This window comes from Thalassophryne amazonica, chromosome 20 (genome assembly GCF_902500255.1).
Source record: "Thalassophryne amazonica chromosome 20, fThaAma1.1, whole genome shotgun sequence".
NCBI lineage: Eukaryota > Metazoa > Chordata > Actinopteri > Batrachoidiformes > Batrachoididae > Thalassophryne > Thalassophryne amazonica.
The window spans coordinates 15,766,384-15,794,234 of NC_047122.1; the positions used below are offsets into that span (position 1 = coordinate 15,766,384).

Sequence of the window (27,851 nt, forward strand, 5' to 3'; positions counted from 1 at the left end):
GGTTTGCTAACCGCCAGTAAACTCGAAGGAAGAAGAAGAAGAAGAAGAAGAAGAAGCGCGAGTGGGGTTCCTTGTGTTCTGTGGTTTTGTGTAAATTGCTGGCTGAGTGTTATTTTATGGCCAAATACATGAGACCCCCAACTACATCTTTGTTTGTGCGTAACATCTCCGAGCAGTCGAGGTGAGTCCACAATTAACGCGCTGCAGCCTAAGCAGCTATCTAGGGGCAGCAGCTAGCGGTTAGCTTATCAGATTTGGCCCGGCTTTCTCTTGATGTTTTTAATGTGGCAGATTCGTAGATGTATCTTCCAGCATGCCATCAGTGTAAAATAAATTGTGTTCTTTTAAGTTTATAAAAGTCCATAAATTGTCCGTAACTAAAGGCAGTGGCTAGTGAACTTTAGGTCCCGTGATCATGAGGCTGTGTACTTCTATTAACGAAACTACATTAACCAAGCCCGTTTCGAGTTTAAGTGCCGCAGGGGCTGCTGGGTAAGTTCAAAGGTCAAGTCATACAAACCAGCATTCCCAGGAACACAAACAAAGCAAACGCACAAAAAAAAATGCCAAACGCTGTTATCATCTTTATCAGAGCTGTAAATCGCAGTATTAGAAGTCATGGTTTATCTCTGTATTATATTTATAAACCATTAATGGAGCTAATGGCTCACCCATATTGCGTTCACAAACACAAAACAAATACATGGAAAAAAAAAAAACACTTGATAAAATCCCAAACACGGTCATCATCTTTATCAAAAGCAGTAAATTGCAGTATTAGAAGTCACAGGTTATCTCTGTATCATATTTATAAACTGTTACAGGAACGGCTGACCCTTGTTGCATTCATAAACATTACACAAACCTAAACAAACACACGAAAAATAAATACTGAAAAAAAAAAAAAAAACACGGTCATAATCCAAAAGCAGTAAATCACAGAATTAATAGTCACAGTTTATCGCTGTATTATATTTATAGCTATTAATGGAACTAACAGCTCACCTGTATTGGGTTCACAAACACAAAACAAATGCACGAAAAAAATAAATGAATAAACATACTGACTTTTGAACTGTTTATATATTGTTTTTGCCTACAGGGTAACTCAAGAGTGCCCAAACGTTTCTGAACTGAGAAATACTTTTAAAGTTGACAGTGTATCGAGATTTACCAAGCCATATTGAATGCCATAGTGCATTCACAATATATTGTGCACCAATATAATACTATTTTCTTGCAGGTTTTAACAATAATAATGCATTTTTAAGGTAAATGTGCGTGGCGGAAAAGAATAAGCACAAGTGGGCCTAGGACTGGCCTCAAGTTGGAAAAGTTGTTCCCTACTTTCGTCGGTCTTCTGGCACTGAGAGGAGGAAGCTGGTCTGTCATAGTCCGAGCGGTAGGAGCTGAGTGCAGCCACAAGGAGACTCTCAGGCACTCTCTTTCTGCATTAGATTCCAGATTTTGACATTCATGTTAGGTGTTGCTCTGGGTTTGAGCTCAGTGTCATTTTTCAGTGTGAGGATCTCATTTTCAATAGTGCAGCTACTCCAGGTTGAAGAGTGATGACACTTTGGATGATATACAGTCCACATATATATTTTCCACACATGGAAAACAGAGAAAACTAAATAAATAAAGAATAAATGCATCTTCAGACTCCTGGCCCGAACAGAACACTGCAGTCTTGTTTGCCACATTCATCACTCTTTGTATTTATGGACCGTTGTGCTGCTGGCCGGCTTTTCAATTCCTGGACTGTCCCGGCGAGCAGAAGGGATTTAGCCAGGTTAGCATATTTACATAGCGTATTTCTTGTGAAATGTCTGAAATGCTGCTCCAAATTCCTTTTCTTCAGTAAAGCCACATTTACATTGCAGATAAGACAGATGGATTTGCCATTTGAATAAATGAAAAAATAATCCAGGATGAAAATTAGAATTTTTCATTTCTTCCACCACAGAAGAGCGCTTCTCTGGCAGCCGTCATCCTTATTGGTGCATTGCTGCCACCTGCTGCATCAAAGTCTGTTATAGCAGCACTAAATCCTCTCGAGTGTAGTGACAGATTTTTTATTTTTTTTTCCCCCATACTATCGACTGGAACTCAGCCCACGATCGACCGGTCAATCGCGATCGGCTGGTTGGGCACGCCAGGTATAACTTATTTTGGCTCTTTAAGCCATTGTGTTGCTTTAAAAACAGTGTCTTCTTACCAGCGTCAGCAGTTTGATTGTATGCATTGACCTGTGAACTGGAAGTGTTAGCTAGCTTTCCGTGCATGCGCACTGATAAACTCAAAACTGGCTTCCAAACCATAACCATAACAAGCTGCACTACATATGAATGGAATTTAGAGCTATTAATACAGCTACATATGAATAGCCACTTCCATGACGGAACATGGTTGTCAAAGGTGGTTTCTTCAAATCTTTTATCTCACCAACAGCTCCACACTCAAGCATTGAATTTACAGTGATGTAAAATAGAGACAGCAGGAGCTGGAACTTGATCATCTTTGTTAAATTGCTGTATTTTTCAAGATTTTCTTCCGGAATTCTTTTTGTAAATCAGGTGTGCCACCAGGACTACTAATTATGAGAGAGTTTGTAAAGAAGCATGTGGAAAAAGGTTCAACCCAAGAAACAAAAGCTGCTGGACTAAAAATGGTTTTGAGCTTGGAAATTTACAAAGAAACAGTAACTGGTGAATCCAAACATCAGTAGTTAAAGTAGACCTGCATTGAAATAAATGTGGTCAAATCTCAGAAAGAAATAGCTGATATGTATTTATAAGACCAGGGAGATCAGATCAGGGAGACAGACACCCTCTCTACTTTTAAGATTAGGCTTAAAACTTTCCTTTTTGCTAAAGCTTATAGTTAGGGCTGGATCAGGTGACCCTGAACCATCCCTTAGTTATGCTGCTATAGACGTAGACTGCTGGGGGGTTCCCATGACGCACTGTTTCTTTCTCTTTTTGCTCTGTATGCACCACTCTGCATTTAATCATTAGTGATCGATCTCTGCTCCCCTCCACAGCATGTCTTTTTCCTGGTTCTCTCCCTCAGCCCCAACCAGTCCCAGCAGAAGACTGCCCCTCCCTGAGCCTGGTTCTGCTGGAGGTTTCTTCCTGTTAAAAGGGAGTTTTTCCTTCCCACTGTAGCCAAGTGCTTGCTCACAGGGGGTCGTTTTGACCGTTGGGGTTTTACATAATTATTGTATGGCCTTGCCTTACAATATAAAGCGCCTTGGGGCAACTGTTTGTTGTGATTTGGCGCTATATAAAAAAATTGATTGATTGATTGATTGAAGACGCTTATGAATGAAAATATTGGCTTGCATGGAGTGCCTCCGTCTGTTCGTTCATACTGCAGCTGCATTGATCATGAAGATCCTACTTGCATTGCAAAAAGTTCCGAAAATATCATTTTTATGCAGTCCACAAACATTCAGTCTTAGAGCAAGATAATATAAAACTCACCAATAATTTACCAATTTACGGGGAAATATGATTGAATACAGATCTAGTCTAAAGGCAAAACAATCAGAAACAACCTCAAAATGGCAGTAGGCTAAAGGAGGACAGTAGATTTTCAATGCGACACCACTCAATCAAATGGGCGTAATTTTCGGGAAAAAATAAAGAAATGTATACTTACCAAATGTCCCGCAAGACAATATGAAGTTTTAAAAAAAAGTCAATCCTTCTGTATAAGACAATAAAAAGGTGCTTTTGTAAGAGATGCAAACTGATGTAAATCCACAAATTACAGTTGGTGCGTGCAATGCATGCTGGGACAGTGTCTTCTCTCTTATGCCTCAGCAACGTCCCAGATGTGATGACAGTTTTGCGGAAGGGCCAAATTTTAACTGTAAATTTGTCATTTCTTTAAATGAAGACTTCTCCGTTGAATGACATCTTAGCTTGCAGATTTACTTTATTACATTCAGAAGGATCTTATGTGTAAATATATCATCTTTTGGTCCAAAAATCTGACTGCATTTATTTCAATGCAGGTCTACTTTAAGGGCTGTAACAGTTTGGGGAAACAAAGATGAGATTTTTGAGTGAACTGTCCTTGTTGCACACTGATCAGCTGCTCATCCTGATGTATGTCAGTTATTGTTGTAGGTAACTGGTAAGTTTGACATTTGTGGACAGCTGAGTCATACTTGTATTTACGGTGTTCAGGCCTGAGGATTTGCGGCGTGAGTTTGGCCGCTATGGGCCCATAGTAGATGTCTACATCCCACTTGACTTCTATACACGTCAACCAAGAGGATTTGCATACATACAATATCCTTTCCTAATTAAGTTTTGTAGTCATGCTGACAAAAGGATTATTCATTTCTTTCAGTGAGAAGATGCTGTTATATAATTGTTTTTTCTTGCACATTATATGATTAAATATCTAACATTAATTTCTCTGTTATTGCTTCAGAAAATGTAAAAGCATCCAGTTGTGGAACCGCCACAAAGAGTAACAAAGACCCGTGTAGAGTAGCTGTAAAGACAAGTGACCTTCAGGAGCAGAGGGAGGGCAAAGGTTGAAAAGAGAATGTAAAGCACGAAGACGAAAAAGGGCACGGAGACAAAGCTTGGATATGGCGGCAAAGAATGGGCTAAAGAAAAGAGGTTTGGGAGGAAAAGGCAAGCAGGAAACCCAAGTGTCTCTTGGAATCGGTTAAAGAGTGTAAAGATCAAGATGAAGTTCAAGGTGAAGCAAGGTAATGAGTCTGAATTATTTTGTATCCTCTCAAGACAAATCTACAAATTAACCAAAGCAGTTTTATCACTCAATGATGTTTGATTTGTTTGTGCAGTTGTAATCTTGATCCCATAAATTACTTGATGTATGAAAAACTTTTTTCTCCCTTCTGTTTTGGGTTCTTGGTAGCTACTTTTATTCAAAGGTCAGATTGTAATCATCATTCCTCCTCTCCCCCTCCCCCAACCACCATTTTAAACTGTTTTTCCTTATACACCAGGTTGTAGAAATGAAACTTACCTGAAGGTCCAGTTAAACACCCCCCCATGCATTCTCTCTCGCTCTCTCTCTCGCTCTCTCTCTCTGAATATAGAGGTGTAATTTACAGAGCAGTCGTTTTTGCATCAACATATCTCACCCATATTGGCCTCTCTTCATTGGCTTCCTGTTAATTCTAGAATAGAATTTAAAATTCTTCTTCTTACTTATAAGGTTTTGAATAATCAGGTCCCATCTTATCTTAGGGACCTCGTAGTACCATATCACCCCAATAGAGCGCTTCGCTCTCAGACTGCAGGCTTACTTGTAGTTCCTAGGGTTTGTAAGAGTAGAATGGGAGGCAGAGCCTTCAGCTTTCAGGCTCCTCTCCTGTGGAACCAGCTCCCAATTCAGATCAGGGAGACAGACACCCTCTCTACTTTTAAGATTAGGCTTAAAACTTTCCTTTTTGCTAAAGCTTATAGTTAGGGCTGGATCAGGTGACCCTGAACCATCCCTTAGTTATGCTGCTATAGACGTAGACTGCTGGGGGGGTTCCCATGATGCACTGTTTCTTTCTCTTTTTGCTCTGTATGCACCACTCTGCATTTAATCATTAGTGATCGATCTCTGCTCCCCTCCACAGCATGTCTTTTTCCTGGTTCTCTCCCTCAGCCCCAACCAGTCCCAGCAGAAGACTGCCCCTCCCTGAGCCTGGTTCTGCTGGAGGTTTCTTCCTGTTAAAAGGGAGTTTTTCCTTCCCACTGTAGCCAAGTGCTTGCTCACAGGGGGTCGTTTTGACCGTTGGGGTTTTACATAATTATTGTATGGCCTTGCCTTACAATATAAAGCGCCTTGGGGCAACTGTTTGTTGTGATTTGGCGCTATATAAAAAAAATTGATTGAATGATTGACATACTTTATCTCTTGCACAAAATTATTGTTAAAAATAAACACCCAAACGGTAATTTAACTTGCCTAAACTGTCATCTTATAAACCGGATACTCTCACTCACCGAACAAAAGCAAACGCTCCAGTGCTTTTGTATGGGTTTTCCGTGTCTTGGCTTGGCTTCACAAGCGAAGATTTGTTAGGAATGGTGTCCACGTCTACTCCAGGCCCGCTTATGGCTGAGGCTAATCCGGGACAGGCGGGTTCGGGTACAGTGGTGGCATTTAAAGGTCAGATTGGGATTTGGGTTCTCTAGGGCAGCAGCAGCCCTGGTTTTTCTTTGCTGACGTTTTATCTTTAGCACTTTACGGCCTATGATTTCAAAATTTTCAAAGTTTTAGGTTTTCCATGTAATAAACACTGTATATACCGCATTTTGTATAACGGATTTTCGCGCACATCTGACAAAAACGTCCCGTCTGATCGTAGTGTTTCCATTAAAAACCCCTCGCATGTACTGGACAGAGCAGTCTGGACGTGCCCAGTAACAGGTATGAAATGAAGTTCAGTACTGACACTCACCGATTCGAGGAAAGCAGGCACTGTATTTCCTTGATTAAAAGACCGTGAAAATACACATATCCCCAGGCGTGGGGAAGCAAAGACAACCACTTTAGATCAGTGGCCTCTGCGTGACTATGGACCCTCCCCTCAGCCTGACACAAACCTGCTAAATGACGGCGACCGCGAGGCGCAAGGGTCGTCATTTGTCACTTTTATGTTTTCACTCCTTCCTGGGAGAATAGTGGCTCTGAGAGGCTCTTAGAGGCAGAATATTCGGCTGATGAGACTCCTCTCTGAGCGTGACGCTAATTTCAAGAAGTTCAAAATTAAGCAACAACAGCATGGGGCAGTTTGTGTATGGGTTACTACGAAGACAAACGAGGATTTTAGAGGCATGTTTGTAGTGAGGACAAGGCTGTTAAAAGCCCATTATTCGAGCACCTGGCAGCTGCGAGGACCGGACAGGCTATTTTGGACAGGCTCCGCCCTCTCGCGCACTATCTTCTGTCAGAGCTTGGCAGTTGAAAATACCTCAGATCACTTCTGGAATCACAGAGGACTGTTTCATCTGGATCCTCCCCCCCCCCCCCCCCCCCCCTGTGTCGTGCACTGAGGTGGAGAACGGATTTGGAACACCTGAAAAGGTAAGTATTTGTAATGTTTTTATTGTAATAGCTTGCTAAAACAGTTTCATGTTCATTTCTTCTTATAAGCAGCTGTAAAAGTATGTTTATGATAGATTTAACATCTTGTTAATGGATCAGATGAGCTCCGCTGTGTGTGTGTGCGCCAACTCAATGACTGGCACTCAAGACAAGCATTTACGCAAAACGCCAGCTCGCAAAATAGTGATTTTGCAGACAGTAACAGATGAACACAAAGTTAAAAGTTGGATCATGGTGTCAAAATGACTGTGTGTTTAAAGCAGCGGAAGAAATAAAGCCAGTGAGAAGAAGCGCAGAGGTGACTGTCAAGGAACACAGAACACCAGCGTGCAAAAGAGTGATTTTGCAGACATTAACGGACAAACACAAAGTTAAAAGTTGGATCACGGTGTCAAAGCCGCGGAAGAAATAAGCCAGTGAGAAGAAGCGCAGAGGCGACTGTCCAGAATAGATGCTGTGAATTAAAAACCCACACTTTAAAGGGACCAAGTGTGGGAGGGCTGGAGGCTTGGACCAAACCCTTCCTAAACATGCACAAACGTCACATTTACATAGCGCTGCATGGATCATATGTGGCTTGACGTGGATCATATGCTGCGACACGAACCATTCAAAGCTGAACGGGGCTCAAATGACAGGTTGGTCGTGGCACACAAGAGGCTGATACGTGGCACATGTGAGGTACAGAGAGTCACATAGAGGAACCTTAGTAGCGGATATGCAATATCTTAAAATGTGGATCATTTTTTGAATAATCCCTGCCACACCCGTGCGTGGCTCATTATTCATGGATTATTATTCAGTGAGACCGAGGCTTATGAGAGATTTAAGAGGTGTCTGAGAGCAACTCTGAGCAAGGAGGGGACAGAAATTTTTATCTTTGAGGAGGTGGGGTTCACCCTGTTGCTAAGTAAGAACTTATTGGTTGTCACAAAATGGGAAGGGGAAATAAAAAAACAAATGCGAGTTGCGCTCCCAGTTATGAACAGACAGTGAAATCAACTGATCATACAACCCCTGGCAAAAATTATGGAATCACCGGCCTTGGAGGATGTTCATTCAGTTGTTTAATTTTGTAGAAAAAAAGCAGATCACAGACATGACACAAAACTAAAGTCATTTCAAATGGCAACTTTCTGGCTTTAAGAAACACTATAAGAAATCAAGAAAAAAAGATTGTGGCAGTCAGTAACGGTTACGTTTTTAGACCAAGCAGAGGAAAAAAATATGGAATCACTCAATTCTGAGGAAAAAAATTATGGAATCACCCTGTAAATTTTCATCCCCAAAACTAACACCTGCATCATATCAGATCTGCTCGTTAGTCTGCATCTAAAAAGGAGTGAACACACCTTGGAGAGCTGTTGCACCAAGTGGACTGACATGAATCATGGCTCCAACACGAGAGATGTCAATTGAAACAAAGGAGAGGATTATCAAACTCTTAGAGAGTAAATCATCACGCAATGTTGCAAAAGATGTTGGTTGTTCACAGTCAGCTGTGTCTAAACTCTGGACCAAATACAAACATGGGAAGGTTGTTAAAGGCAAACATACTGGTAGACCAAGGAAGACAAAGCGTCAAGACAGAAAACTTAAAGCAATATGTCTCAAAAATCAAAAAATGTACAACAAAACAAATGAGGAACGAATGGGAGGAAACTGGAGTCAACGTCTGTGACCGAACTGTAAGAAACCGCCTAAAGGAAATGGGATTTACATACAGAAAAGCTAAACGAAAGGCATCATTAACACTTAAACAGAAAAAAACAAGGTTACAATGGGCTAAGGAAAAGCAATTGTGGACTGTGGATGACTGGATGAAAGTCATATTCAGTGATGAATCTCAAATCTGCATTGGGCAAGCTGATGATGCTGGAACTTTTGTTTGGTGCCTTTCCAATGAGATTTATAAAGATGACTGCCTGAAGAGAACATGTAAATTTCCACAGCCATTGATGATATGGGGCTGCATGTCAGGTAAAGGCACTGGGGAGATGGCTGTCATTACATCATCAATAAATGCACAGGTTTATGTTGATATTTTGGACAATTGAAAGGATGTTTGGGGATGATGAAATCATTTTTCAAGATGATAATGCATCTTGCCATAGAGCAAAAACTGCAAAAACATTCCTTGCAAAAAGACACATAGGGTCAATGTCATGGCATAGGGTCAATGTCAGTGAGCAGATCTGATTTGATGCAGGTGTTAATTTGGGGGATGAAAATTTACAGGGTGATTCCATAATTTTTTCCTCAGAATTGAGTGATTCCATATTTTTTTCCTCTGCTTGGTCTAAAAAAGTAACCGTTACTGACTGCCACAATCTTTTTTTCTTGATTTCTTATAGTGTTTCTTAAAGCCAGAAAGTTGCCATTTGAAATGACATTAGTTTTGTGTCATGTCTGTGATCTGTTTTTTTTTCTACAAAATTAACCAACTGAATGAACATCCTCTGAGGCTGGTGATTCCATAATTTTTGCCAGGGGTTGTATAACCTGAACTGCATTAAGATGTGTAATCGTGAAAATGATTTGTCACGATGATGGAACTTGGTAAAACTAAATATTTACACAGCTTCAAAATGTTTGAATGTACCTCATCCGCATGCCGATTATGTGTATATTAAATGCATGTGTGGTTTATTTAACAAGTTCAGTGTAAGTACATAGTATAATTGTAAAAACTAGAAAAATACATGCATGACACAAACGAGTGAATACATTTATTTCTATTGTGGTCCATTTAAAAATCAAATGATAAAATAACAATAATATTAATAGTGTGTATATGATAACAAGAACGCAGCCAGTATGCTCTGTGTCAGCCTGATCCTGTCAGATCTCAGAATCTAAGCAGTGCAGGATTCTGGTTAGTACTTGGATGGGAAACCTCTTTGGAACACTAGCGGCTGTGTGTATTTCTCCAGATAAACCTGGAGTTGCGTCAGGAAGTGCATCCGGCACAAAACTTGTGCCAATTACCAATGCGGATCTGGCTGTATCCGCTGTGACGACCCCAAACAAAACCGGGAGCAGCCGAATGTACAACAACATATGATAAAAAATAATGAAATTAACATGAAAAAGGGTCAAGTCCTTCTAAAAACTGTTGAGGTCTAAGGTTGTAAAAACATTCTGGACTCAAATGCCATTCCAAGTCATTATAGAAACTTTGCATAAGTTATTGCCACTCTTGAAAAATGTCAGCTTCCTCTTTTATAAACACCACTCAATCCATCAAGCATGTTGGCACTTAGTTATATTGATTAGCTTATTATTATTATGTTATATTTGCTCACTTCAAAATGAGCAAATATTTGCAAAAAAAACAAAACAAAGTTTATCAGTTTGAACATTAAATATCTTGTCTTTGTTGTGTATTCAATTGAATATATGAGTACGTAGGTTGAAGAGGATTTGCAAATCATTCTATTCTGTTTTTATTTACATTTTACACAACGTCCCAACTTTATTGGAATTGGGGTTGTAAAGTAAAATAAACTGTTCACCTTGTTCAGCCCCGCCCACTTTTACAACACAGGCATTTCCATTTTGTCATAGGACTTCCGGTGAGCGGTGTTTTCAATATCGAACAATGGAAGCTATTCCATGGGTAGAAACAAAAACCTTTTTGAAAAGCTCAAAGGAACGACTCTGGCTCGCCCACGGGTCATAACAGAGTGGGAAGAAGACATGAAAAAGTGGCCCTCGATTATTTTTAACTATTTTGTCTACTTGGCGTGGGCAGTTTGGCTATGAGGAACTACGAGCTTCATAGCGCTGAAGCTCATATAAAACCACAATCAAGTTAAAATACTACCCAACAAGTAGTACCACCGTAATACCAAGATTACGGAACTTTAATATACATATGGTGTTATTTCATGTAGTGCTTGGTTGTATCAAACACCAGAAAATGAGTAAATTAGATAACAGCTTACGCTACAAACACAGCTTACCCGTTTGATTCACTAGCATCCGCTATGGCTTCTTAAACTGAGCGTTATAGTCCAACCATTTCTCTGGGTAAAGATCCAGTGGTGTGGGGGTTTTTTCTCCATAAAATAAACAGAACAGACATAGGGATGTTTGGGTAGATTTTTCAAATTCTGCGCCTTTAGCCAGCACTGGAGACTCAAGTGGACGCTCTGCTTTTTTTTTTTTTTTTTTTTTTTTTTTTTTTGAAAAGAGTAATGTCTAAGTATTTTTTCCCAAATTTGATGCTTGTATCAACATTTGAAAGATTGTTTCAGTTGTCTGCTGCATGACGAGGAGCTGCTTTTAGCCTTAGGTAGCATCCCTTTATTGAGAGAGTAGCGTCAAATGAGAACATGGTGCCATATTGGGGCCAACTGTGCTGAACTACTGAATGAACCTTTTTTATGTTTCAACATATTTTTTATCATTTAAATAATTATAAAAATAGTTACGCTATCAAATTTACATAAATTTACAATTTATGATGATTTATTTAATGAATTTTAAAGCCTGATTTATGCTTCTGCAGCTCTAACTCTGTCAAGCAGTGATGTGCATGACAGTTTTAAAGTTCTCAGTCTCTGAATTATGCTTTATTCTGGACTCATTTGACCCTCAACAAGCTTTTCTTTCTACAATCATCACTTCCATTTCAAAGGTAAGCTGTACAATTTCCTCATTTTCAGACTCCGTGTTGTAAATTTGCAGAATTTTCTGTCAAACGTATGTGATCCTGAAATGTAATCGGCATGCGCGCTGCAGAACCTATTAAAATATGAGAAGAAAGAGTGAAGCAGAAAAGTGTCAAATCACAACTTTTTGCACTGTCTGATTTAACAGGTTGCATGTCAAGCAGCAGGTCTGAGTCTGAGCGCTGTAAAAAAAAAAAAACACTCTGTCTTTTGATCACAGAAATGGCTCCAGTCCCACATGAGAGTGGCTTTTAACGGAAATACAGTGCGATTGGACAGGAAATTTTATACGATGTGAGATAAAAATCAGTTACACAAAATGTTATATACAGTCTTTATTACATGGAAAACAATACACAAACTTTGGGACTTTTTTTGACTGGTGATTGCAAATATCTTGTTTATACGGTAACTGTTTAGGTGAGTTCTACTGTATGTGGGACTGAACACTAAATTTACCTCTCAAAACTTTGACGTTTCCATCCCACAAGCTGACTTTATTTTCCCAAATTTTTCTTCTGTTCAGAGCTGAAGGGAATCTGTACATCTTGAAGCCCTTGTTGTGTCTATTTGTGCCTCCAAATGCACAACAACCCAGCATTTTCAGCAAATAGATAAATAGCTAGATTTATATGCAGATAGATTAACAGCGAATGCTATTTTGGCCCCAAGATGGCACCATGATTTGCGTAACTGTTTTTTCGACTCATCATGTCACTACTCTTTGTATCAAGGGACTCTAGCTTTAGGGTGCTTCGTGGATATGGGTCCAGGTGTTTAATCGGGGAAATACGTAAGCCTAATTGGTGCTGGAGATTCCCCATAGATCGTTTGGCACCTCCTGACTGAAACTAATCCATTACATACAAATAACAGATTTTGTCCATTTTATGCATATAGCGGATTTCGATTATAATTGGCAAAATTCGCTGGGTTTTAGTGTGTGTGTGTGTGTAAATATAAATATAAAATTTTCTTTATATCCTGTTAGAATTGGGGACACTGACTTTAGCTCTCTGTATAAGCTTTAAAAGTAGTAATAATCCACTATGGCCGATGATCAGCATTTCTATCAAATCAGGTCTGTTTTAATTCCACCCAAAGCAAACCTCCTTAACCACATAGCACATTTGAGGATGTGCGTGATGCTGAAGATGCTCTTTACAGCCTGGACAGGAAGCGAGTTTGTGGCCAGCAGATTGAAATCCAGTTTGCTCAAGGCGACAGAAAGAGTAAGTGCTCTACTACTACTTATTAAGTTTGCCTTCATCTGTAGAGTCATTAGTTCTCCATGTGCTTTCATGGCTTTATTTAATTTGTCCTTTCAGAGAAAAATGATATTTCTTTGTGAGGAATAGAGCATCAGGTTCTGCTGCATTTAATAGTTTGCTTGTTTGGTGACTGTGTTCTGGACTTTGTCCAGTTCCTGTGATTGAATGGAGAAGTTAATTGCACAAAATGTAATCACTGTATCATTTTAGCAAACATGGTGTTCACTGGCTCATACTATGTAGCATATTTTGTACACGTTGTGAGTTTACAGACGGTGCGTACGGAAAGTATTCACAGCACTTCGCTTTTTCCATATTATATGTTGCAGCCTTATTCCAAAATGGAGTAAATAAATTTTTTCCCCTCAAAATTCTACTCGCAGCACCCCATAATGACAACATGAAAATGTGTTTTGGTTTGTTTATTTTTTATTTTTTGCAGATTTACGCAAAATAAAAAAGCTAAGAAATCATGTGTTCATAAGTATTCACACCCTTTACTTAATACTTTGTTGTTGCACCTTTGACAGAAATTACAGCCTCCAGTCTTCTTGAAAATAATGCCACAAGCTTGGTGCACCTATCTTTTGGTCATTTTGTCCATTCCTCTTTGCAGCACCCTCATCAGGTTGGATGGGGAGCGTCGGTGCACAGCCATTTTCTGATCTCTCCAGAGATGTTCAATCAGATTCAGGTCTGGTCTCTGGCTGGGCCACTCAAGGACATTCACAGAGTTGTCCTGAAGCCACTCCTTTGATAACATGGCTGTGTGTTTAGGGTCATTGTCCTCCTGAAAGATGAACCGTCACCCCGGTCTGAGGTCAAGAGCGCTCTGGAGAAGGTTTTCATCCAGGATGTCGCTGTACATTGCTGCATTCATCTTTCCCTCAATCCTGACGAGTCTCTCACTTACTGCTGCTGAAAAACATCCCCACAGCATGATGCTGCCACCACCATGCTTCACTGTAGGGATGGTGCCTGGTTTCCTCCAAACATGACACCTGGCATTCACACCAAAGAGTTCAATCTTTGTCTCATCAGACCAAAGAGTTTTGTTTCTCATGGTCTGAGAGTCCTTCAGGTACCTTTTGGCAAACTCCAGGTGGACTCCCATGTACCTTTTACTAAGGAGTGGCTTCCATCTGGCCACTCTACCATACGCTACAGAGATGGCTGTCCTTCTGGAAGGTTCTCCTCTCTCCACAGAGGAATGGTGGAACTTTGACAGAGTGACCACCAGGTTCTTAGTCAGCTTCCTGACTAAGGCCCTTCTCCCCCAATCCTTCAGTTTAGACGGGCAGCCAACTCTAGGAAGACTCCGGGTGCGTCTGACCTTCCATTTACAGATGATGGAGGACGCTGTGCTCATTGGAACCATCACAGCAGCCGAAATGTTTTTGTATCCTTCTCCAGATTTGTGCCTCAAGACAGTCCTGTCATGGAGGTCGAAGTGAAAGTAAAATTAGAGTCTTGCAGGGACTGTGCTATTCAAGAAATGTTTCTGCTCATGCGCTTCATGCGCTGGCATGACAGATATTAAAGACTGATCTTTTCTAACTTTGAGATTCTTAAATTCTGTGCACTCCCTTGAGTGCATGATGTTAGACATGTAACAGAATTTATACAAGACATTTATTTTCAGGTAAAGTAGTTCAGTAAAATATTTTTTTGGGGAAATAACATCAGAACAACAACAGAACAACTTCAACATCATTAAACAATGCAACAATCTTTTTTTCTCTGAAAATAACAGAAAGGTAAACTACACTGCCACCTGCTGGTGGCACAGAATAATGCTTCTGCAGGCTTTTTTATTGCTTCTAGGGTCCTGCTGATGCTGTTTATTTGAACACAAAAACAGAAAACACCAAGGTACTATGCCTCAGTAATAAGATATAACACTTGTACTATGCATAAACAAGGATGATAATCATCCAGTATGTTTCTCAAATCCTTGACATTAAATATTTAATTTCTTTTTAACCCTCGGCACACTAAAATATACTTCAACACGTCACGGGTGTCACATTCTGTTGATGATTCTTGTGTATTCATCAAATTTACATTTATTTAGGAGAAATTCGCTTGAAAATTGAAAGGGCTCGCGTTGTGTGAAGGGGTGAAAGTTGCTCTTCTGAGGTGTATCGGCTTGATCTGTTTTGTGAATTAACCTGTTATTGAATATGTTGTTTTTCCTGTTGTAGGTTATCCTCTGTAAAGTTTGTGTAACTTTTTCATCACTTCATCCCTGTTTTATTTAAGTTCAATGACAGTTTGTTTCGGTCAAACCATATTTTCAGTTTGTTAATTTCTTCTGTGATTTCCTCCAGAACTATCTGCCAAACTAGAAAACTGCTGCATCCTAATATGAGCAGAATACTACTGGAATGAATTTGAACAAGGAATGTTTTTTTTCTTTTTATTACCAAAATGGATGCTGCACTCACTGCAGTTTATTGTCTGGAATAGCCCCAGATTGCATTTTAGAGTTTCTAGAATTCAAAAATTTTTGTGCAAATAATTTTGCATTTCAGATTTTTTTTTTTTTTTTTTTTTTTTTGTCTCAAACAAAAAAAAACGTTTTCTTTGCAACCACCCACTGCACCAGGTGATTTCACTGATTAACGATGGTATCAGTTAATCAGTGAAATCACCTGGTGCAGTGGGTGGTTGCAAAGAAAACCTGCACCATCTCGGCCCTTTCTGGACTTAGGTGACTGAGTTGTTAATACTCCTATTATATATGTAGACAGGTGTGTGCCTTCCCAAATCATGTCCAATCAACTGAATTTACCCCATGTGGACTCCAATTAAGCTGTAGAAACATCTCAAGGGTGATAAGTGGAAACAGGATGCCCCTGAGCTCAATTATCAGCTTCATGGCAAAGGCTGTGAATACTTATGTACATGTGATTTCTTAGTTTTATGTTTTGTTTTTAGAAATTTGAAAAAATCTTAACCCCTTAACGTCTATTGTCGCATATATGCTACAATATTTGACTCAAATATGCAACATACCAAATTGACCAGTATGCCTGTTGTTGCAAATTTGCAACATACCATTATTATTATTATAACAAAAATTATTGCCAAAATACCAAATTACTATTTATTTTTTGTGCAAAAGTGAAATTAATAATCTCAACATTATTTACCATCTACTTAAAGGCAAAAACACACACAAAACATTTTTTTTTATATACAGCTATATAAATTCAGGTGTTAAGGGGTTAAAAAAAAATTTTTTCACATTGTCATTATGGGGTACTGTATATAGAATTTTTTGGGGGGGATGAATTCATTTTAGGATAAGGCTGTAATATAAAATGTGGAAAAAGCAAAGTGCTGTGAATACTTTCCGAAAGAACCATATTGTGAATATTTGAAAAACCAACTTGATTTATTGTGATACAAAACTATATTAAGGGCCAACAGTTTGTCAGATTTGCACCTTTGTTCAAATCCAGCTTATATTTAATTCATGAAGTCATGTGACTCATTCTGTCCAATGGTCATCGGTTATAAATTAGCTGACAGATTATCCTGATATGTTAGGGGGGCTATTTTTCTTATAGCAACAACTGTGTCTTAAAAGATTTAATAAAGCTGTTTTTGAGTAATTTGTGCTAACAGAATTAAACTGCGGTAACAGCAGAGTCCCTTTGTTGAGTGTAATAATGGTGGAAAGTTTATATATTGTGTTGTATTCATGCTGTCTCTGACCAGCACCAAACCAGATGAAGGCAAAGGAACGGCGATCTCCGGGCAGATCCTCGCGATATGATGACTATGAGCGACGCAGACGCTCTCAAAGCCGCAGCTTTGAGCGATACAGATCACGTAGCCCATCATATGATCGCAGACGCCGCCGATCTGAGAGTCCTCGAGAGTAAGTCTTAAGTAAGGAGCTTGTTGGTGCATTTTGAGTTCTCAGTAAACACCTCATTGAATTATGAGTTTTCCTCCTCAGCTCTCGTGGACGGATGTCCAGAAGAAGAAGAAAAAGTCGGAGCCGTGAAGATGACAGGTGAAACTTTTAGATATTTTTGGGGCACTGGGATAACAATTAACTAGGGATGGGTATCGGGAACCGGTTCTTTTCGGGTATCGTTAAGAAATGATTTTGTCAATCGACATCAATAGCCTTTTTGCTTAATGATTCCCTTATCGGTTCTTCAGCTCGGCCGTTATTTTTGGGGTGTTTGTCAGGAAAATGATCATTGCTCTACATTGATTACAGACCCTGCAGCGTGTCTGTAATCATCAGTTTCTGCAGCGTGACTTTGCTTTGAACCTTCAACCAATGAAGCAGTGCTTCGATCTGCTGCTTTGTTGGTTCTTTGTTTTATTTCACTTTCTCTTAATTTTTCCCCGCTAAAACCCTAAAGAGCATATGTCTGTGAGTAATATTTACCTTTTTTGTTAAACCGACCTGTTATGGTCTTCTGAAACAGTTGATAGATGTATTTTATAACTTAAAAATGGGACTGATGCTAATGTGTTAGCATGTCTATGGCATTTTCAATGTTAAAGTTAGCATTAAGCTGTTGCAGCTGTCAGCACGTTTGTGTGCATTTGTTTTCTGTATAATTAATAGCTCAGCGTTTGTTGTCGTAAAAGAGTCAAATGTATTACAAATTGTAATATTTTTATTTTATTTATATATTATTAATAATAATAGCAACAACACCAATAATAGTAATAATAACTAATAATGCTACAATACAATTTTAGAGAAAGAGATAAAAAGAACCTGATAAAACAAAACACATCAGAAAAGAAAAAAAACAACTAACAATGAACATAAATAAGTAAATATAGAAATAAATAACTGTTTCCTGTGAACACCTAGTGACACCTCCACTTCATCCCTGTTTTATTTAAGTTCAGTGACAATTTGTTTCGGTCAAACCATATTTTCAGTTTGTTAATTTCTTCTGTGATTTCCTCCTGAATTATCTACCAAAGCTAGAAAACTGCTGCATCCTAATAAGAGCAGAATACTACTGGAATGAATTTGAACAAGGAATGTTTTTTTCTTTTTATTACCAAAATGGATGCTGCACTCACTGCAGTTTATTGTCTGGAATAGCCCCAGATTGCATTTTAGAGTTTCTAGAGTTCAAAAATTTTTATGTAAATAATTTTGCATTTCAGATTTTTTTTTTTTTTTCTCACCACCTTCATCTCTGAATATGTCAATCATGAGTCACTTTTGTGCAGATTAAAGTCACTAACTGGGACTCCTGTCTTGTTGCAAGAAAGAAATGAAAATCATCCTCCGTTCTGTTCACATAGCTCCAAACACTGCGCGGCTCTCTTCCGAGTCAAATTAGAACGATAGAGTCCAGTCTAAATTGATAAATTCAGAGAAAAACACTGTTTAAATCAAATGACACCTCTTTTCAAATGTTGTAATACAAACAAGCTGCAGTCGATCAAACCGTGTTTTTCCTCCCAAAATGAGACGTCCTGCACTGATGTGCAGCAGCCGGCTGAGCTCAGCTCAGAGGTATGGAGAGACATTCATGCCAAAATGCCTGAAAGGAAATGCTTTTGACAAAAACTGCAGATTTTATTCATGTCTAGAGATCATGGATCCAGTGACCAATTTAAAATGTTGGCATAGAAAACCTGTAAAGCGTACTTTTAGTACACAGAAAATTCACAGGAGGTATTGATAAGGGAATCGGATCAATAAGCGGAATCGATAATGCCATCGATATCAAAAAATTCTTATCAGTACCCATCCCTACAATTAACTGACCTGTGTCAGAGATGTAGAAGGTGAACCAGAGTGTGGTTTGAAGATGCTTTGGCAATGTTTCTCTCTCCGTCACTCTACCATGTTGCTGGTGTAGGATCTGGCAAAAAGGTACAGTTGCAGACATAAGAACTGGAAAAAATTCACCCACCGAAAATCTGACATGAGGAATAAAAACAGAATTTAGATAATTTATTTATACATTTGTTTGCCAAGATGTATGGAAACTTGTGTCCACAGTAGACATGGGCCGGTATGAGATTTGGACGGTATGATAACCGTGGGCAAAATACCACAGTTTCATGGTATTATGTATAGCTTTAAAATGTGCTTTAACAACATTATGGCTATTTGCATATGAAGCGCGCATGATTCAGGTGCACTAATTGATGCGATGTCTACCGCTACAAGCACTATGCCACTGATAAAGTTAGAGAAAATACCAAAATGATCGTCTGTCTTTTAGACATGTAGCATCTGCCCCATAGGAAACATGACTTACTTGCGTAGGGAGAAACGTGGCTGGATTAACATCTGGAACTCCGGATGCTCAATACTTCGCCCAGCTTCACCAACAAAGTGCTTGGAATAGATGTATTTGTCCTTGACATCTTTGTGGGAGAAATTTGGACGACCACAAGCACGACTCGAGTCCACCCCTTGTATTTCTCAGTGGTTTCAAAGATGGGATAAAGTTTACTCCTTCTATGTAATCCTTTGCGGGTATCTTGAATCACTTCGTGTCCGACACAGGCCATAGCTGCGGTGCTTTGTTGCCACCGTTTTTGGTTTGAAGGGCTATTTCGCTGAAAATAAAATGAAAAGGCAGACTTGGTCCTTTTAGATGGAGGGAAAAGTTCAGTGCAGGCTTCGCCTCCTTCAGCCATGATGCAGAGCTAGCTAATGTTAGCTGCCTGTTTTGTAAACAGAGACAGAGGTGCGCGCCAGGGGGAAGGGTGGCAGCGGCCGCGTCCGCTCTGCCTGTCAAGAATTCTCATAACCCGCTCATACTGTAGGGACAGTATAATGGAAAATTTTAGTGGTTTTGATACTGTGGCTTTTTCATACCGCGGTATACCATGAAACTGGTTATTGGCCCATGTCTAGACCACAGCGTGTAACTTCAGACTCATGGGTGTCTTGCTGGTTTCCCTCGTCTTTTGGTTTTTCATTTATCTTTGTCTTTTTAGTAGAATGCAATGGGCCCCAAACCTGGGGTCTAAAGTTGCACTCTAGGCTCTATAGTTATCCTAACCAGATCTGGCATTGTATCCGAGGGCTCTCTTCAAGATGGTGATCGTTCCTTTAATTGCAGACAACTAAACCTCATGTGCACTTGGGTGACCGGGGATTGCCTCAAGGTATTTCTTCAGGTTCTTCTTCATCAGGCCTGTTGCTCCCACCACAACTGGGATGATATCGATGTCTTTCAATGACCATGTTGTTCGTAGGTGATTTTTCAGGTCTTGGTATTTTGAGATCTTTCCCCTTTCAGCTCGATTCAGACCGTAGTCATTGGGGACTGTCACATCGATGATTTTGGCTGTTTTCTCTTGCTTGTTCCAGATGACAATATCAGGTTTGATTGCACCTCCTTCAATGTGTCTTCCTGCTGGGATCTTTTTGTCGTAGAAGATCGTAACTTTTCCGTTGGATGAGACTGGTGCTGGCTCGTGCTCCCAGACATGTTCTTTGACTTCCATCTCCAGTTCCTTGCAGACCTTCCAGTGGAGATATTGACAGATCTTGTTGTGTCTGGATGTATAATGCCCATCTGCCATGAGGATCTGGCATGCTGAAGTTTGATGGTTTACACTCTCAACAGCTGTATGACAGAATCGGCATTTATCATTCTGTGAGATCCCTGCCATTTTTTTGAAGCCATTTGTTAAAAGTCCCTGATCTTGTGCTCCAATCAATTCTTTCTCCATCAAAACCAAGTTTTCCATTTTTTAGCCACTGCATTGATCCAACTTTGTCGATGTATTCCTTTTCGAGTTCTTCTTGGAAACGTCCGGCTCTTTTGTGCTGTTTCCATCTGTCCACTCGATGTTTTCTTTTGCTGTATTGTTCTCTGGTCTGTCTTGCAAGTTTTGTTGCAGGCATGAGACTGTTGCTTTTTCTTTCTTGTAGAAGTTCTCCGCCAAAGTTTTTTTTTTTTGCCAGTTTAGTGATTGAGGTCCGTTCAATTATGGCCTCCTGGTGTTGTGTGACCGTTTTTACGTTTTCCTCAGAGCTCTAAGTACTGTCCAATACTTATTATCAATGCTCTGTAGGCCTGGTTGATTTCAGTGAGACCCATACCGCCTTCTCTGCGAGGGAGATATATTCTGTCCATGCACTGATTTCTGTATGTGATTTTGTAGAGGGTGAGCATTTTCCTGGTTTTTGTGTCCAACTTATTAAGCTCACATTGTGGCCAGTTCACTATGCCAAACCCATGGGTCACCACTGGTATTGCAAACTGGTTTATGGCTGTGATCTTGTTTTTTGGTGTCAGCTGTGTTTTGCAGATCTTTTTTAAGCGGTTTAGGTATTCTTTTGTTGTTTTTTTTCTCATTTTCTTGTGCTCAATTGTATTACTTTGTTCAATTCCCAAGTATTTGTATGTGGAGTCTGCAGCCAGATCTTCAATGTAGCTCCCTTCATCCAATTGTATGTTTTCGGTTTTTGTCTTTCCCTTTTGTCATTGTGCATTTTGAGCATTTATCCAGTCCAAATTCCATGCCAATGTCTTTTGAGAACTTATGGACAGTTTCCACAAGCTGAGTGAGTTCGTTTTTTGTGTTGGCATAGATTTTCAAATCGTCCATGAACAACAGATGGTTCACAAGCTTTTGGTTTTCCTTTCCTTTGTCTTTACTTAAGTCATATCCGATGTCATGCTCCTTCAGGATCTTGCTGAGCGGGTCCATGATTAAGCAGAATAAGAGAGGCGAAAGGCTGTCTCCCTGAAGTATCCCTCTCTGAACTCTGTGTGTTGTCCCTCTGTGTGGTTGAGGGTGATGGTGGTGTTCCACTTGTTCATTTGTGCTCTCAGGAAAGATCTTATTTCCTCATTGATGTTGTAGAGTTCTAAGCACCTCATGATCCAGGAGTGTGGTACACTGTCAAATGCCTTTTTGTAGTCAATCCAGGCCATGCTGAGGTTCCTTTGCCTTGTTTTGCAATCCTCAAGGATAACTTTGTCTGTCAGTAACTGGTCTTTAGCTCCTAATCTTCTTTTGGAACATCCTTTCTGTTCATTTTCCAGGTAGCTACCAGTGTCAAGATGTTCATAAATGGCATCAGCTATGATTCCTGTCAGTCATTTGTACGTTGTTGTTAGGCAGCAGATGGGTCTGTACTTGTTGGGAAGCTGTGTTTCCTTGGTCTTTGGAATTAGGCTTGTTCCCTGTCGTTAGCCAGTCTGGTGTGTCTTCTTCTCCGTTCAGTATTTTTGTGAAAGTCACAGCATAATGTTGGTGTAATGCTGTCAGTCTTTTCATCCAAAAATTTTGGATTTTGTCGATGCCAGGTGCCTTGAAGTTACTGTATTCACTCATTTTCTTTCTAATGTCCTCTTCAGTGATTACAATTGCTGGCATTTGTTGTTTGTCTTGGTTTTTCTGTTTTATTTTTTCAATCCACTCAGCCTCTTGGTGTTGTTTTGGGTCTTCAAAGAGTGGTCTCCAGAATTTTTCAATTGCTTCTCTCTCAGGTGGCTGATGTACTTCTATTGTGTCGTTTGCCAGCTTTCTGTACACTAGTCTGGGATTTTTTGCAAATAGTTCATCTGTTTTGCTTGTATTTTCTTGTCTTTGTTCCTAATTTGTGCTGCGAAAGCTTTTACTAAGGCTTGATGTTCAGCCAGCCTTCCACCTAGCAGTTTGTCTTCAACATTGTATTTTCTTTTAATGCGATTTACTTTTTCTGGTTCTTGTTTCCCAAAAATGTGGCCATTTGGGAGATCTCTGCTCTTAGGTGGCTGATTTTTTTGTTGTAATTTCTTTTTCCATCGTGGCATGGTATTCTTTTTCTTATTTGTGGTGCCGTTTCTCTCCAAATCTTGTGGGGCTAATTTACTTTGTATGTACCATACCGCTCCATAATTTACAGAGTTTAACTCTGTCAGTGTGGGTCCTTTTGGGACCAGTTTGGTCAGTCCTATGTTAACTTTTTGAAGGATATTTTTAAATTTTGTATTCTCCTTTAGTTTAGTCAGCTTTGGGCGCTCTTTCATGTCTATTTTTCTTGTTTCTTCAATCTTATTTGCCAATTCCTCTTCTCGTTCCTGCTGTTCTGGGTCTGTGTGCACCTGTATATTATTTTGTAGATGAGCTGGTGAACTGTTCATTTTTGGGGGGGGCAGTGAGTTGCTCGTTTTTTCGGGGGGCAGTGAGTTGCTCGTTTTTTTTTGTTTGTTTGTTTTTTCGGGGGGCAGTGGATGGTTTGTTTTTTCGGGGAATCATTTTTTTTTTGGTGGTATAATGGGTTGTGTCAGAGGGCAGATGCCGTCTCATCATTTGCTCAACCTCCTGTTGCATCGTTTTTATTTCATTATCCGAGAAATGTTCTTGTTAAAGTTTGATTTTTGGGTTGTGAGATTCTTACAAGTGATGTCTTTCTTATTTGGGCAGTGGTGGTAGAATAGTTTTTGCCATTCTTTGGATCTCTTTGTCTGATTTTTGGGGTATTTTATTTTGGCATTCCTTTGCCCACAACAGTATCCACTCTGACTCCTTTTAAACTGGAGTTGCTTCTCTTTATCCAGCAACTGATGGTCTTTTATCGCTTCCTTTTGGGCTTCTTCCTTTATTTTTTTTTATTTTTTTTCTCAGCCGTCAGATATTTTGTGATCTGTGAGGCGATCGATTCCAGTTTTGCGGTTGTGGTGGCTTCTTTCTTTTGTGTAGGTAAATCCGCTTCTTTTATGCGTTCCTCAAATACTGCCTTTTTCTTTCTGCCCCACTTCTCATGCCTTGAGTAAGTGAAGCAGTGAAAGATCTTTTTTTCCTCTTCAGTGGTCCAATTAACTGTGCTGTAGTTTCGCTTGTTTCTTCTGGCCCATTGATGCTGTTGTTGTTGCAGGAGTCCAGGATCAGAACTATGCTGATCTGGTGGATTATCCAGCCGAGTGTCCTCCTGTTCCAGTATTTGTTGTCGATCAGAACAGCTAAATGGTTTTCCGCTTGCTTGCCTCTCCTTTTGTTGCTCTGAGTTGTTCATGTGACCAGGTGCTAATTCATATTTAGAGCCTTTAAATTGTTTTTCATCAGTGTTCCCTGAACGAACAGTACTGGTATTTTTCCGACAGTTAAAACTTGACTGAAGTTCTCTGGTCTGGTCCCTCGTGTGTCTACAGTGTTGCATGTTCAGTCTACTCTTGATATGTTGTCCGGTTTTCCAATTCTTAATGATTGTCTGAACTTCAAAAGGTACTCAGGATTTTTCTTTTTCTCTTTCGAATCAATCATCCTACTAGCTGTAAAAGTGTTTTTATTTATTTATCTGTAGCTGGGTACTCAGTTGTATCGAATGAAATGGTCTCACAGCTCCTGGAAATGATCATCAGCTACGCCTAGCAGTCTTGTTTTTTTTTTATATTTGTTTGAATAGAAAATATGTATTATATAATCATATGCGAGTATGAAGGAAACCAGAATTAATTAGATTTGCCTATTTCAGTAATACTGCTAATAAATAATTACAGTATCAAGCTAAAATATGAATGAGATAAAATATTACAATTTTTCAAAATTTGCTTGAGGGTTGAATTACAGTAAATATTGTTCTTCGATAGAAGTTTTAAAACCTTTCATTTCAATGTTTCATGGTATTTAAAAATGTTTGAAGGTAGCTTTGGGGAGGTGATGGTCTAGTGGTTAAGCGTTGGGCTTCAAACCAGAGGATCCTCGGTTTAAACTCCACCCTGACTGGGAAAATTACTAAGAGCCCCTGGGCAAGGTCCTGAATCCCCAAGTTGTTCCTGGTGTGTAGTGAGCTCCTTGCATGGTAGCACCCTGACATCTGTGCTTGAATGGATGAATGTGAGGCGTCATTGTAAAGTGCTTTGAGCTTCTGATGGAGGATGTTCATTCAGTTGTTTAATTTTGGAGAAAAAAAGCAGATCACAGACATGACACAAAACTAAAGTCATTTCAACTGGCAACTTTCTGGCTTTAAGAAACACTATAAGAAATCAGGAAAAAAGAAATTGTGGCAGTCAGTAACAGTTACTTTTTTAGACCAAGCAGATGGAAAAAAAAAATGGAATCACTCGATTCTGAGGAAAAAATTATGGAATCATGAAAAACAAAAGAACGCTCCAACACATCACTAGTATTTTGTTGCACCACCTCTGGCTTTTATAACAGCTTGCAGTCTCTGAGGCATGGACTTAATGGGTGACAAACAGTACTCTTCATCAATCTGGCTCCAACTTTCTCTGATTGCTGTTGCCAGATCAGCTTTGCAGGTTGGAGCCTTGTCATGGACCATTTTCTTCAACTTCCACCAAAGATTTTCAACTGGATTAAGATCCGGACTATTTGCAGGCCATGGACCCTATGTGTCTTTTTGCAAGGAATGTTTTCGCTCTATGGCAAGATGCATTATCATCTTGAGAAATTATTTCATCACCCCCAACATCCTTTCAATTGATGGGATAAGTGTCCAAAATATCAACGTAAACTTGTGCATTTATTGATGATGTAATGACAGTCATCTCCCCAGTGCCTTTACCTGACATGCAGCCCCATATCATCAATGACTGTGGAAATTTACGTGTTCTCTTCAGGCAGGTCATCTGTATAAATCTCATTGGAACGGCACCAAACAAAAGTTCCAGCATCATCACATTGCCCAATGCAGGTTCGAGATTCATCACTAAATATGACTTTCATCCAGTCAACCACAGTCCACGATTGCTTTTCCTTAGCCCATTGTAACCTTGTTTTTTTGTTTAGGTGTTAATGATGGCTTTCGTTTAGCTTTTCTGTATGTAAATCCCATTTTCTTTAGGCGGTTTCTTACAGTTCGGTCAGACGTTGACTCCAGTTTCCTCCCATTCGTTCCTCATTTGTTTTGTTGTGCATTTTCGATTTTTGAGACATATTGCTTTAAGTTTTCTGTCTTGACGCTTTGATGTCTTCCTTGGTCTACCAGTATGTTTGCCTTTAACAACCTTCCCATGTTGTTTGTATTTGGTCCAGAGTTTAGACACAGTTGACTGTGAACATCCAACATCTTTTGCAACATTATGTGATAATTTACCCTCTTTTAAGAGTTTGTTAATCCTCTCCTTTGTTTCAATTGACATCTCTCGTATTGGAGCCATGATTCATGTCAGTCCACTTGGTGCAACAGCTCTCCAAGGTGTGATCACTCCTTTTTAGACGCAGACTAACGAGCAGATCTGATTTGATGCAGGTGTTTTTGGGATGAAAATTTACAGGGTGATTCCATAATTTATTCCTCAGAATTGAGTGAGTCCATATTTTTTTCCCTCTGCTTGGTCTAAAAAAGTAACCGTTACTGACTGCCACAACTTTTTTTTTTTTTTTTTTTCCTGATTTCTTATAGTGTTTCTTAAAGCCAGAAAGTTGCCATTTGAAATGACTTTAGTTTTGTGTCATGTCTGTGATCTGCTTTTTTTTCTACAAAATTAAAGAACTGAATGAACATCCTCCGAGGCCGGTGATTCCATAATTATTGCCAGGGGTTGTAAATGAAGTCCATTTATTTATTGTGTGGGTGTGTTGTAGTAAAGGGGGTGCATGTTCATGCAGTCATTTGTGATTTATGGTTAATTTACCGCAAATTAAGGATAGTTATTCTTGAAATGAAAGAGCTATGTTCCAATGCCACACATTTCTTTAATAGTGATCCTTTGGCATTGGATGTTGTTACCTCCGCCAAGGAGGTTATGTTTTCGGTCGCGTTTGTTTGTCTGTTTGTCAGGAGGATAACTCAAAACGTTTTGAACAGATTTTGATGAAATTTTGTGGAGTGGTTGGAAATGACAAGAGGAACAAGTGATTAAATTTTAGTGGTGATCCGGATCCAGGAATTTTTTTAAAGGATTCTTCACCATTGCAGGATAGGGGTTATTTTGACATTCATAATGTAATGTTATTATCAAATTGGTAATGTGTTATTTGTTTCACTGTAGGATAAATATTACTTTATGTCATAAGGTTGTAATGTTATTTCTGTGGACACAGATTATGTTGTAATGACAGTAGCTTCTGGGAAAGGTGCAAGTTGCAATAAACTGTGATGCCAAGCGCTAAGGATACATGCTATCCAGTCACAGCAGATGAAACTTTTTTTTACTACTGAGCAAACATCGTTAGAATTTTTTAGGTTCAATGATTCCACGGCGTGTAGATGCTATGGCGTCAGTGACCCCGTGGCCTTGGCGGGAGGTTTGCACTCTCTGAATGCTTCTAGTTTTTGATGTTGCTTTGTTTAAATTTGTTCTTTCAGCTCACTCACAGGTTTTCTCTGAATTTGTTTTTCACATACAGACGGAGACCGCGAAAAGAATCCAGAGGCCACTCTCGATCCCGCTCCAGATCTGGAGGTCATCGGGATGAAGCCGGCCCAGCGTCGCCATCCCGTTACACGCAGGGCGGAGTGCGAGACATGCACTCCCCTTCCAGCTCAAAGTCTCGGTCCATCTCCAGATCCCGCTCCCGATCCTGGTCTGGACGCAAGTCAGGGGGCGGTAGAAAGTGTTAACTTCTGTCTTCCTATCAGACCGCTCTGAAAGTTTGAGCATTTGTCAGGAACAAAAGGGTGAAAGATTTTTCATATGAACATAAAGTCTTCTGGACAGTTTTTGTTTTTTTTTTTAGAAAGCTGCAGATGCTGTTTGGTTTCATAAATTTCTTTGAGGTGCTTTAGTAAGAGGACTTTCTCCTATTTCTTCTCCTGTACACACACAAATAGTTTCTCTGAACCCAACCAGAAAAATATTTAACAATAAATATGTTGGTAATTGAAAACTTTACTACAAAATACACTGAACAAAAATATAAATGCAAGACTTTTGTTTTTGCTCCC

At 39.6% G+C, this 27,851-nt stretch overlaps 1 protein-coding gene across 1 annotated transcript; it reads left to right on the forward strand.

Annotated features, from left to right (window-relative positions):
• The first annotated feature begins 20 nt into the window (after positions 1-20).
• On the forward strand, positions 21-27,797 carry LOC117501349 (serine/arginine-rich splicing factor 10-like). The gene is made up of 6 exons (XM_034160202.1): positions 21-181; positions 4,197-4,301; positions 12,897-13,000; positions 16,766-16,928; positions 17,010-17,066; positions 27,314-27,797. Exons 1-6 carry the CDS (start codon positions 117-119, stop codon positions 27,525-27,527), a joined length of 708 nt encoding a protein of 235 aa, XP_034016093.1. The 5' UTR covers positions 21-116; the 3' UTR covers positions 27,528-27,797.
• The last annotated feature ends 54 nt before the right edge of the window (positions 27,798-27,851 follow it).

Excerpts from the sequence above, each read along its gene's own strand:
- LOC117501349 (XM_034160202.1), top strand. The coding sequence starts at position 117 with ATGGCCAAATACATGAGACCCCCAACTACATCTTTGTTTGTGCGTAAC. Across the intron at positions 182-4,196 it reads AACATCTCCGAGCAGTCGAG|GCCTGAGGATTTGCGGCGTG; the intron begins GTGAGTCCACAA and ends TACGGTGTTCAG. Across the intron at positions 17,067-27,313 it reads CGGAGCCGTGAAGATGACAG|ACGGAGACCGCGAAAAGAAT; the intron begins GTGAAACTTTTA and ends TTTCACATACAG.